Source organism: Belonocnema kinseyi, chromosome 1, assembly GCF_010883055.1.
Source record: "Belonocnema kinseyi isolate 2016_QV_RU_SX_M_011 chromosome 1, B_treatae_v1, whole genome shotgun sequence".
Lineage (NCBI taxonomy): Eukaryota > Metazoa > Arthropoda > Insecta > Hymenoptera > Cynipidae > Belonocnema > Belonocnema kinseyi.
In genome coordinates this window covers 90,277,837-90,291,143 of record NC_046657.1, presented here as the reverse complement: position 1 = coordinate 90,291,143, position 13,307 = coordinate 90,277,837, and the positions used below count along the sequence as shown (strand labels likewise).

At 30.7% G+C, this 13,307-nt stretch overlaps 1 protein-coding gene across 5 annotated transcripts in view; it reads right to left on the bottom strand.

Annotated features, from left to right (window-relative positions):
- The window catches only part of LOC117170527 (probable tubulin polyglutamylase TTLL2), a 53,063-nt gene extending 40,456 nt beyond the window's left edge, over positions 1 to 12,607 (bottom strand). For 2 of the 5 annotated variants that reach the window (XM_033357322.1, XM_033357354.1), the window contains exons 1-2: positions 11,952 to 12,607; positions 5,212 to 5,445 (exon numbers count right to left, since the gene is read on the bottom strand). In XM_033357322.1, coding sequence (XP_033213213.1) covers positions 5,212 to 5,349 — 138 coding nt within the window. In that variant the 5' untranslated portion in view covers positions 5,350 to 5,445; positions 11,952 to 12,607. Of the gene's footprint in view, positions 1 to 5,211; positions 5,446 to 5,519; positions 5,659 to 11,200; positions 11,240 to 11,951 lie in introns of those variants that run through there. The other 3 variants (XM_033357340.1, XM_033357346.1, XM_033357331.1) reach the window with 3 other exon arrangements.
- Positions 12,608 to 13,307: the final 700 nt, after the last annotated feature.

Genomic DNA, 13,307 nt, shown 5'->3' with positions numbered 1-13,307 from the left:
TATCCCAGAAACCGAAATCTATGAAATTAAACACTTAATTCCTATTCCCAAACAAATTGGTTCAGTTTTCCTTGCCATAATTCCTGACTACGAATACCTATTGATGGGACAGGGGTACATAGGTACATACGTACCTACCGATAAAACAATAGTAGTACGATGTAAAAATTATGGTCAGATGAAAATTTGTAAACGAACGTAACCCACGTATTTAATGTCGGAAACTAACAGCTGCGAGAATAATATATTAAGAATGAATGTAAAGACAGTCAAGGATGAGTGCAAATATTCACCCTTTAAAGTTATGAATATTGCATTTATACCACTTATGAGTGGATACATTTTAATACCCCACGAACCAATAGAAGTTAATACATTGTGTGAATCAGGTCATGATAAAATTAAAATCCAGGGCCCTACAAAGATTGTGAGTAAAGGCAAATGTATATTGAACGGATTAAATATTATATTAAAATTAAGCTCTGCTGACACACTAATAAGAGAAATAAGCTACAGGAAAAATATATCATTACCGTATACCTACAAACAATTAGATTATATAAAAGACAAGCTAATACCGTTGACACAAAAACTCAGGCCTCTGAATTTAAGTAATTTAAAACAATCAGTCGACGACATCGAAAATGCAATAGATAAGGTCACTAGAGACAGAAGCACGCGAACCTGGACTGAACAGGCCACCAGTTGGCTGCAGTACTTAGGATGTACTGCCATTGCTACAATCATAGTTTTTATGTGTTACAAATGCGAAATGCAGCTCCTACTGCACCTACGGCAGAGATAGAAGATGTAGATCGTAGAATTAAGACTACTGATGTTAAAATAAAAGTTAGCAAAAAGGTTTAGAGACTAAACCTCATCTAAAACGGGGATTATAACAAGAATGTCAAAGGATCTTCCATCCTCCCCACTCGTCGAGTCCTAGAAGGAGGGACCCGTTGCCACTGTTTCCCTTGTACGGGGTAGTCAGTCCATTTTGTACCCTTGACCGGCAAAGTTCTGTTATAATAAAGAAGTCCTGCAATATAGTTCAGGCACAATAAAGAGTATTTAAAAGTGATTCTTCTGACCCGTTACACGTAGATATAAAACCGAATATTTTAACTGATAATATCCAAGATATAAGAGGGCGGAATCTAAGATGTTTGAGAAATATTTCTTAATTGTGCAAAAATTATCTGTAAAGCATGCCATTTTCTATAAAGTGCAAAAGGCCTTTATATCTTATAGCGTATTCGGTTACCCTGCGACTTAGCATGTGTACCATATACGACGAAAGACCGGGTTGTGTACTCGAATTTTGAAAACCCGACTAAACTCGGGAGGTGGTTTTCTGCAGTGTTTCTCTCATTTGACCAAATGTTTAGGTAAATGTGAGTACTTCGGGCAAACTCGTATGTAACTGCATTGTAACTAAACCTTATAGTAAAAAACTAACCCTATTCGTTAAAAATATCCAAATTCTAAACTTTTTATGAAACTTCTTTCAATAATTAATAATTAATAATTCTGGTAAATTTAACAAATCACTTAGAAAATAGTCATCACAAAGACAATTTTAGTTAACTTCGTCAACAAATTTGAATAATACCCCAACTCTCAATATGTTTATGAAAATTGTTTGAATGATTAATAATTATCATAAATTTACAAAGTAACGTGGAAAATGATCCTCGAAAGACACTCTTAGTTCATTACGTAAACAAATTACGCCTCTTCCTTGAAAAATAGCCAAGCTATAAATATGCTGATAAACATTTTTTGAATAATTAATAGCTGTATATTTTCACAGAACCAGAGAAAAAAATCATCGGAAAGATATTCTTAGTTAATTATGGTAAAAAATGAAGCCTACACGTAGAAAGAAAAGCAAACTCTTAATTTTTCAATTGAAATTTTTTCAATAATTAATAGTGCTTGTAAATTTACAAAGCAACATAGAAAAGAGTCATCTAATGGACATTCCTAATTGATTTCGAAAACAAATTAACTCGTAGGATAAACGTCAAATTCTTAATTTTCTAATTAAAATTGTTTAAATAACTAACATATCTTGTAAATTTCTAAAGCAAAATAGAAAATATTCATCGGAAAGACATTCTTGGTTGTCTTCGTAAACAGATTTACTTGTATAAAAAAGGCAAAGAAAAATTTTTTAAATTAAAATTGTTTAAATAATTAATAGCTCTTGTAAATTTGTAAAGCAATATAGAACAGAGTAATTGGATAGACATTCTTAGTTGACTTCAAAAACAAATTGATTTGTAGGATAAAGGTCAAACTTCTAATTTTTAAATTAAAACTGTTTAAATAATTAGTAGTTTTTGTAAATTTGCAAAGTAATATAGAAAAGAGTCACCGGATAGACATTCTTAGTCGACTCCGTAAACAAATTCACTCGTAGAAAAAAGGCGGAACTTTAAATTTTTTAAACAAAATTGTTTGCATAATTAATAGTTTTTGTGAATTTGCAAATCAATATGGAAAAGAGTCATCGCAAAGACATCCTTAGTTAACTCCGTAAACAAATGTACTTCTAGAAAAAAGGGGAAAACTCTTAATATTTTATTTTATATTGTTTAAATAATTAATAGTGCTTGTAAATTTGCAAAGAAATATGGAAAAGTGTCACCGGATGGACATTCTTAGTCGAATCCGTAAACAAATTGACTTGTAGAAAAAAGGCCAAACTCTTAATTTTTTAATTAAAATTGTTTACATAATTTATAAATTTTATAAATTTGCAAAGCAACATAGAAAAGAGTTAGTTGACTCCGTGAACAAATTGACTCGTAAAAACACTTAATTTTTTAATTAAAATTCTTTAAATAATTATTAGTTCCTTTGTAAAGCAAATTAGAAAAGAGTGAGTTGACTCCGTGAACAAATTCACTCGTAGAAAAAAATCAAACTCTTAAGTTTTAAATTAAAATTGTTTCAATAATTAATAGTTCTTGTAAATTTACAACGCAACTTAATAAATTAAACGTATTCTTTAGAGAAGAGCCATTTATGACAATTGTTTAAATAGTTACATTGTTTGAAGATTAAATAAATGCTAAAAGCCATAAATGAGCTCCATCGAATTCGGCACGATCGCTGTAACTTCATCGCTAGGAATGTTTACATCCAATAACGTAAACCGCCACCGGTAAACGCATCCACTCACACTTGCCAGGCACCCATTTTTACGTTCCTCATCATCAGATGAACATCTCAGGAGAAAATTGGCCTTATTTGTATCACGTTGCCATTTACGTTATGAGCCCACAGTGTATAAGAAGAAGTAAGAGGGAGCGATCGGAGTGTTCTTGGGGTACACCAGTGCAGGATAACCGATGTCCTATTAGTCCTTTGTTTTTGATATCCGAATACACAGAGAAAAATATCCTGTGAATACAACACAGCGATTCCTTTGAATAGAAATCGCATTAAGTTGAAACGTTATCGTGCCAACAAAAGAAAATAGTATTTTGAATGAACTCGACGGGAAATGTCCTTTCTATTCATTGCGCCGTGTTGCCTCAATGGCATGGCGCTGTGAATCAACCGTGTTGTATTCATACGATCTTTTTCTCCGTGTATGTATTATGATTAAATATTACAGTTTTTTATATCTACTTTTCAATATCTATTTTTCTACGTGCCGTGTGAAAATATCGACTGCTTTTTTGCCATAAGGGTTGATGTCATTATAAAAATATTACTCTCACGTGCAAAGAAACAAGTAAATGTATATAATTCAATTTCTAGAGTTAAGTTTAATAAAATAAATTTATTTTCTTGAGGTGCAAAATTAGCAATTTCGAAGAATTCGCAATTGATTTCAATTTGTTTTCACATTTATGTGAATAATAATTAAATATGAGCAAAATATTTCGCAAAACGCTCCTTAGAAGCAAAAACAAGTATATTTTTAGAATTTGTAATACATGATTTTAAAGTGAAAGTTAAATCCTTTTTCTAAAATTTCATTTTCAATAACAAATATTTTGTTAAAACTAAAACATGTTATTTTGTATATAAATTTTAAAATAATTTTCAATTTTCCATACATTTCAAAAAGCTTTTCAGAATTCAAAATATATGATACTTTTCTTTCTAAATATTAAAAATCTGTCGAAAAAATAAATGCAAAAAAGACATAACATACTCCCATTCTAATGGGTTTTAATGTATTTTTAAAATATGTGTGTAGTAAGAAATACTGAAAATAACCCATTCACTTGAAGCGAGGAACATACTTGTGGTTTGCAAAATTTTGAAATCAATTAATTTCTACTGTTCAGCTTTTGAATTTAAAAATTCGAATTTTTAAATATTCAATTTAAACTGTTTTGCATTTCGTGTATAGGTATTTTAAGTTCCTGTTATAGAAATTCACAAACTTTTTTTTTAAATCCCTGACTTTCTGGCTGACTTTCCTCGAAAAAAAAAATCTTTGACTTTTTTCTTATTTTAAGATTTCCTCCTACCGAAGATCACCCTGAAAAAATGACAAACCTCCTAGTTTTTATATTTTCATATTCTAAAATATCTGCTTGGCCCCTCTCTTTAATTTGATGTATAACAATGAAAAATTCCGCAAGAATGTCTATATTTTTTGTTGGTGACAGAACATAACTTCGGATGCGAAATTTGGCCAAACAAAGACATAACGCCTAGTTAAAATATTGATATTTCAATGGGTTAAAAGAAATGCATTTTTTTCCTTATCATCTATTCAGTTTTTTCGGACCCTGAGAAGGTGCTCACTAGCCCATCAGGACTGAAAGCTCATTTAACTTTTGAATTCGAATACTTTTTCCACATTTTCAATAGCCAGGGCGTTGAACAGTATGACAAATAAAAAATTTACATTAAAAGAAAATAATTTTTTCTTATTATCTAGACAGTTTTTGAAACCAATTTTAACGTTTACCATCTAAAATATATTTTTACAAGGTCGGCTATCTAGCGCTAGATTAGTTCGTCCAGAATAGCTCTAGATTAGCTTGTCCTGACTATTGTTTGATCTAATGAAAACGTTTTGCTTAATAGACCATGCCATAATAAACCATCTTAAAAGTGCCACATTAGCGGGCAAGTTCCCCAATAATTGTCTAGACGGGGTAGTCTAGTATGTCCCTTTCTAGAAACAGATTGTTTATAATATTACCATTTGAAAATTAAGTGTTTAAAAAAAATCACCTGTACAAGAAGGTTTGGTCCCACACCATTTTCGTTGAGTCTGAACACGAAGGGTCCATCCAAGCAATTTTCGGTCATTCCACGTTGAGGATTGGCTTCTCCTCCACAGAAACAAATAGATTCTAATGGCGCGTGCATGGAATCGATACGTCATAAGTTCTCCACAGATTATTTTGTGTACATGTAATCATGCACTGACAGTCATATCGATAGGTATTCGTGTTTGGAGTATTGCTGAAAGGCGAGAGTCGAATAAATCGTCATGTGCTTTATCGTGTCAATTTTCAGGAATATGAAGGAAAAAATACTTCAATGTCCGCTCAGGAAATATTTCCCTGCTGACAGATTTCCTGACATGATAATATTTGAATAGGAGAGATGACAGATTCACGAGCCGATTTCATGCAGGATTTTTGGTGACGAAATCGTTGGATGTCAGAGGATTGGAGGTAGACAGGAAGGTAAAAATATAAGAGTTCATTGCAAAATAGTATGAAATGAAACCATTGACAATATGTCGACCCGAATTTCATTGTGAAAAATTACGTCGAATTACTTGCCACAAAAAGTTGTTTTAATTACCATTGCTCGGCTTAGTTTTGTTTGCGTGTTACCATGGATAAGATGTATTTTGTTTAATTTATAATAAGACTATAAGCTAGAGGGTACAATTTATTTTTCACTGAATTTCATGATTTTTCTAGATCGATTTTTCATTAAACTTAACCAAATTTAGCAAAACCGCTTTTTGACAAAGTTATTTTCTTTCTATTTGAATAATAAAACGAAAAAAATATTTCTAAAAACTTTAAGTCTTCTACTTTGTTTTATTGGACATTTATTGGCTTTCTTTTTGGCATGGAATGGACTAAAAATTATTTTTTAATAACAATTCTTCTGTAAAAGTGATTGATAGTTTAAAAAAAATGCATATTTTATGTAGAGGAGACCACCCATAATAGATAATGATCCTAAAGTAGATGGCTTAAGACGATCTCAACCCGAGTTAGTTAGAGTTAGAGATAATATTGATTTTTACACTAATAACAAATATATTATTAACTATCAAATAAACCTCTTATAATGATAGTTTATTATCAGATATGAATTGTTTATTTTATAAACATTTTCATACACAAATTGACGTTTTAGCAATTGTCAAATAGATTAGCATAGTTTTTTTAACAAAATCTAGTGAAAATTCGACTGAAAATGCAGTACTTTCTGTAAAGCTTTACTAGACGAAGATATTAGTAGACAGAAAAATAACTAGAAAAATCTTCCTTTATTCATAAGAAGTAAAACCTTTGGATAATAATGAATTTTCTGGCGAATCTACTAAACTTCATTGAAAAACTACCTTTATGCTTGAAAACTAACAAATCGTGAATTTGTTTCTAAAATTGTTTCTAAAAGAAATAATTGCTATCTGCTTCTTAACTATCCTTATAAGAGGTAATTACATAATGTTTAGGTGTTATTATTTTATATATTAGTAAAATACATGGAGAATATATATTTAAATATAACTGAAATATATAAATATGTATTTTTACGGATGTGTAAAATAGAAAAATCCCAAATCTGACGCGATGGGCCGTTCGGGTTTCGAGTTCACAACCTATCCCGAAATGCCGACCCGAACAGAAAATTAGAACCAGCCCGGAAAGTTAATTAAAAAATTTCTTAACATTTCTGGTAATTTAAGATTACTTTAACGTTAATTTATGGCTTTCGGGTCGCTTCGGCTTTTCGAGGTTTCGCACTGGCTTGCGAACCCGAAGCCCGATCCGGCCCGATTTTAATCCGACCCGAAGTCATTTTTCACACAACTAGCATTCTTCTATTAATTTTGTTTGAACAATTAATCATTTTTATCGGAAAATGAATTATTATCGATAACTGCAGTTTTTTTCTCGATGACAATACGAAAGCTCGTCTATCCAATTATAACTTAACTACTGTTGATGAGAATTATTAGATAGCTTTTGAATATTTTTTCAATCATTTAAAATAATTTGAAAAAAGTGGAATGCTTTTTGTTATTAGAAAATTTTTTACTTCGAATTTTGTTTTACTTAAGTAGAAGGAAAATGCAACCATTCTTTAAAAATCAGCACTCACCAAGGGATGGGATGCAGAAATGACAAAAAACATCGCGTAGTGCTTATGCCTTTCATAGTTTTAGTTTTTATCAACGTTTATCGTATTTTAAACATATGTTTGTGACGAATTTGGGCTGGAAAGTTTGAAGTTTAACCAAAAATCTCAGTTTTTCGCGGTTTCAAGTCATTACAAATTTGTTAAGTTATTTACGATCTGGCAGCATTTTCGCATTGGGCAGTGCAATAGAATTTCACATTTTATCTGTAACCGATGAAAACAAATCAAGGACAGAAAGAAACCTCTTAAAGGAAAATGGGATGTGTAAAAGTGTGGGATATTGGATATTGATATAGCAGGATCGGAAAGTTATATCTGTTTGACAATTCAGTTTCTTTTAGTATGATTTTTTTTCGGTTTGATATTCTTTTTTCGGTTCGAGGTGAAAATTGATTCAAAGATATTTCCGAATACACGAACGCGGGTCGTTTCGTGTTCCACAGTGTTTAAATAAAATATAAAGCGAAAAGGAACGGAAATATAGAGATTACGAATAAGCCACGACAAACGTGACGATAATAATGGAATAAAAAATAGTGTAGTTATTTAAGTTCAGAGATTAAAAAACATAAACTTCCTAATGCAATCAACTCATTTGGAAAGCATCCAAGGCATGCTTGTCAAAGATAAAACAGTTTTTTAACTCGTATAACGACTGCAACAATATATCTTTTGTCAACCTAACAGGAAGTATATAGTATAAATATATTTGAAGGGTGGCACCGCATAAAGGTGTGATTGCCAAGATCAGAACAACTTCTACGTATTTAAATTTGAAAACAAAAACTAAAAAAATTATTTAAGCTGTTATTTGGCGCTCCTGAATCGTTTTCTTAGTGCAAAAGCAATCACCTCCCAGAAAACCATTATGAAAGATATGATATCGTAAACCAAAAAAGAAAGACCCGAGAGACCAAAAGTTTAGCATATATATATATATTTAAATTAAAATCGCCTTCCTCAACTTTTCCTGGCTCTATGTAATCGTAAAAAGAGCAGGAAGAAAAAAATAAAGACTTCAGAGAAATTAATAAAAAGAAAAAAACGATTTCGGGCGTGACATGAAGAAATTCACGGTTTCTTTGAATTGTTTTATTCTGTAGTTAAGCCTTAATAACACTTTTTTACGAAAGTATTTTTCTTTGTACAATCGAGAGAGAAAAAGCCAAAATAGAACCGAACCATAATCTACTACAGCAACATGAATTAGCGCAATTTACGCCTATGCGACCATGCCGTATCACTCTGGATTTCCTTTTATAATATTTTAAACATTTCACTCATGTTTTGATTATCTCATTTTTATTTGTTCCTTGCATTATTATAAATACAAGGGTACTGACTCTATACAACACTCTTTGATGCGATAAAAATATAAATAGTTTTATTGATAAAATACAGTCGTATTAGAAAAAATATTTATTTAAAAATATGATCACAATATTGTAATTCCTAATCATCAGCTCACTGCTTCCACTGATGATAATTTATTGCCAAGAAAAATCTAATGCTTAAAAAAATTACGAAATGGAAATTAAAGATTGCAGAGCGTTAAAAACTAATGTGCTTAAAATTTAGCGCGCCAAATAAAACAATTTAAAATTCTATTGTAACAATAATGTCAAAGGATCTTCCATCCTCCCCACTCGTCGAGTCCTAGAAGGAGGGACCCGTTGCCATTGTTTCCCTTGTAAGGGGTAGTCAGTCCATTTTGTACCCTTGACCGGCAAAGGTCTGTTATAATAAAGAAGTCCTGCAATGTAGTTCAGGCACAATAAAGAGTATTTAAAAGTGATTCTTCTGACCCGCTACACTATATAATATTTAAAAGTAAACCGAATTCAAATTGAAAGCAAAGCGTAGATGCTTTTTCTCTGTAGAATGCACTTCAAAGAATTTTTCAAACTTTACGGAGATTAGATATTGCATATTTAAAGTTCAATAACTGCAATTTAAGCTAAAGTTGAAATTAAAAAATTTTAAATTAAGAAATCATAAGAAAATGGTATTAAAAATTTTGTAACATTCCAGATTTGAAAATTTGCATCATAGAAGTTCTAAAGATATTGCGATTAATCGAGGAATTATTTGAATTCTAACTAACAATACATTTTTAACTTTGAAAATATGCTCTCAAGAAAAGAATTTAAGATCGAAACAATAGAAGTTGAAAAATATCAATTTCAATGGCAATTTTAAAGTGAAATATTTCAAAATCGAATATTTTTAAATACCTTGTATTCAGAAATAAATAAGGTTTTAAAATTAAAAACTTTAAATTTTAAATTTGTACATTGACAAAGTTAAGGTTTTGGTAATCAGATAATCAAAAAATGCTGCATTTTGAAGTTAATATGCATAAATGTAAAATTTTCAAATATTCTTATTGAAAAGGCTGTATCTTCGTTTCATGAAGTTTGATCAATCAGAAATAAAACAAACTATAAGCGTTCAAAATTAACTATTTATAACGTTTATTCTAGTAAAATTAGAAAACTAAAAAAAAAAGGAATTAAAAACTGACTTAATTTAAATTACGTTATTTATAATGCCAAAACTGTAACAAAAAGGAATCAAAAGATTCGGTACTTTTTGGGTGACGTGACGTAACGTAATATAAACGAAAGTTTGGGCCGGGCCCCTGTTTGAAACATTGTCAAGGACCCTGACTCAAATGTACAAAAAAAAAGCTTTTTGTAAAAATGTCTTATTATATGTTTTTTGTAACTTCATATGTGCAGATCAATATTTAAAAAAAAAAAATAAAAATGTGGACAGATTTAACGCACATAATTGCCAAAATTTTAATTTCTACATGTATTTTATTCTTAATAGAAAAATTCTTCTATTACTGAAATTTTATCCTTCTCAAACACTTTTTGTTAGATTTGGCTAAATGCCTCACATTTTGTAGATCAGATCTATTGAAACAAAAATTTTGACTCCATGAACTTAACAGCAATTTTGTATGGGTTAGTTTACCATCTCTAAACAGTCAAACAAGAAAATCTATATTTAAAAAAAAAAACAAAAAAAAAACGCTAATTAGTTAATTTCAAGGGTCGTTTTAACGTTCATTACGGTTGAACATGGCTATTTTGAATGATACCCTTGAATTTTTTTAAAAGGTTTTATATTCATAATTGATTTGTGACCCCCATATGTAAAAGAAAAAATCTCTGTTAGTAAATGTCGAATTGCTTCTTTGAATATTTAGGGGGATTTTAAAACAATCCTTAAAATCATTTCAACGGCTCTTTCTGCCAGGGTATTTGTTCTCGTATTTACTTTGAATTGATTTTTAAACCCAATTAAAAAATATTAAACATTAAAAATATTCTTTAAATAATTTCTGTAAGTTTTCCTGCTAGGAAATGGCGGTTTCCTTGCTTGATTATTTAGATTATTTTTCTATTAAATTACACGCAAAAAATGAAAGTTAGACAATTGTTTGAGCAAACTGTCCATTTTTCTTATAATTTTCTTTCGAATTACTGATATGCACGTTCGAAACTACAAAAAAAGTATAATTAGACGTTTTGACAAAAAGACTTATAGCTTATATTTTGCGCGATCTCTTTTAGCAACAACAAATTAAAATGCCGAAAAATTAAAATTTCTAAACAGGAGATCATAATTTTAAACTTTTATTTAATTTTCCCCATGAAAAATAGATGAGAAACTTCAAGGGGCCTGTGATTTGGCTAATAATTGCAGAGCACCTTCATTTCATGTAACCTTTCAAAATTAGGGGTCGTGGAACCTAATGTTGTGTGAAAAATGTTAATCCCAGATAATAAAGATTACTCTAATCTTCAACACTCACCGGGATTATCCGTTTTTTCAAATAGTTTAGATGAAGTCTTTAGCCTTACATACGTAATAGAAGTTTAATAATCTTAAGTGTATGTACCAGACTGTCGTGGGACTAAGTCTTCTAAGCGAACTTACTAATAAAATAATAACTCTAATCAATTTTCCTTATCAGGTAGAAGTAAAGGAAAACACTATGAACGTCTGTTCGGTATGGAAAATTGATTGAAGTTGTTACTTTATGAGTAAGTTCGTTTAGAAGAACTGATCACGTACATAATTCGTTTATCAATTTGAAACTCATTTGTCATCCATTTCAAATTGTGACAGAATTATTTTCTCTAAAAATGATTTTTTTTAATCATACCAAAATGATTCAAACATCTTAATCTTTCGGTACGTGAGTGGAGGGATAAATATGACATCCAAAAAGTGAAAAAATTTATACGGATTATCCTGAGGAAATACTATAAGTTTTTCATATTCTCTCCAAAAATGAATTAAGAAAAATATTTTTTATTCCACCTTAGCCTTCAAACTAGAAAAAATAGTTCATAAAAAAGTTATGGAATAGTAGCTAGGACTGCGATGCGAAAAAGTAATAAAAATATGTTCATGGATTCTCAGAAATAATATCTGAACTTTAAGAAAGATTTGATGAAATCGCAGTGAAAATTTAAAAGCGCTTCACTACTCTGTTTTATGATTAATGACACGAATTTAAATGGTTACCGGGAGAAAATTCGTAGAAAACACATCATCACCTTATTTAAAGTAAACTTGGAACTTAGTTTCTCAATATATCCGACGAGTGGCATACATATCTCTATGCACTCTATACTTGTGCTTAAAAGTTCAGACACTGCCCAAAATAAGTGCAAACTTAGTCTACACATTATCATAAAAATTTTACGAACTCAAGCAGTTAATGAATTGCAACTCTTTCTTCAGTACAGTTTGACGATCTGAGATGTAAAGCGAAGCCAAAAAAAAAAGGTTAATTGATTTATTCTGTTTAATTAAAGAAGACTCCACTGAAATTAAATCCTTCCACAAGAAATTTCTACGCTCTGACATTATCACCTCTTCGCAACCGACAAATCTTATTTCTGGATCGCGGCATGTGCACATCCGACTTTCGGCTTCCGGCAAGATCTCAAAATAACATGATCGCTTTTCCTGGAGAACTCCAGGTGCACGCGATACGGTTCTTCGATGCTTACTGTTACAGGAGCTAGACCAAAGCACGCAATCGCTTTCAGGTACCCTCAGGTGCGCAGGTGGCCTCTGATGCATCTCTTCCAAAGTCTGCACCCCATATCGCGAGGACGGCGAATGTGAATCACTAGAAATTAAAACTTCCTGCGTCGTCTTCCGAAGAGCCAATTGACTTTTGCCACATTCTCTCTTCCTCCGCCCCCGTCTCCTAATTGCAAAAGTTTTAAGTGCAAGTATGAAAACTGTGCTGTAGTTATGTCGCATTTAAAAATTATATTTGGAAATGTACTCTGAGCATTTAAATAACAAGTTTGAATATCCCAAAAACAGGCCCAGTGAGCACATGGACATGGACGACTTATTTTTATCCGTTTAAAGATTTTAAATTGGGCAATGAAAAATGTTAAAAGATTGAAATAAATAAGTTTAAATTCAAATCATAATATTTTATAAAACTAAAAAATGTAGAGCTCTTGATAATAGTAGAAATATCTGTCTTAATTTTACAAAACATATTTTAAAAGCTTCATGCAGTTACACTTCCTGAAAATAATGAAACTTGTTATTAATTTTATAATTTAGACATGTATTTTCACTAATTTTGAAGACTTTGTAAAACTCAAATTTATACTATTTATATGTAGAAAAAAAATCTGTTGATGTTACAGATGTGCTTAGTTAAAACAGTGACAGCATGCTAGCTGTTTAATATTCATGTAAAGCTTATCAAATTTTTTGTAATATTTACAGTATTTGTAGGTTTCAATTTACGGACGTTGCAAGGAAAGCAGAAAATTCCGAAAACCTCACACGATTTTTTTAAAGCAATATGTAGAAAAACACATACTATCACTGTTTCGTAAGATAAAGAAAAGAGTTAATTACAAAGAGATAATTAAAAG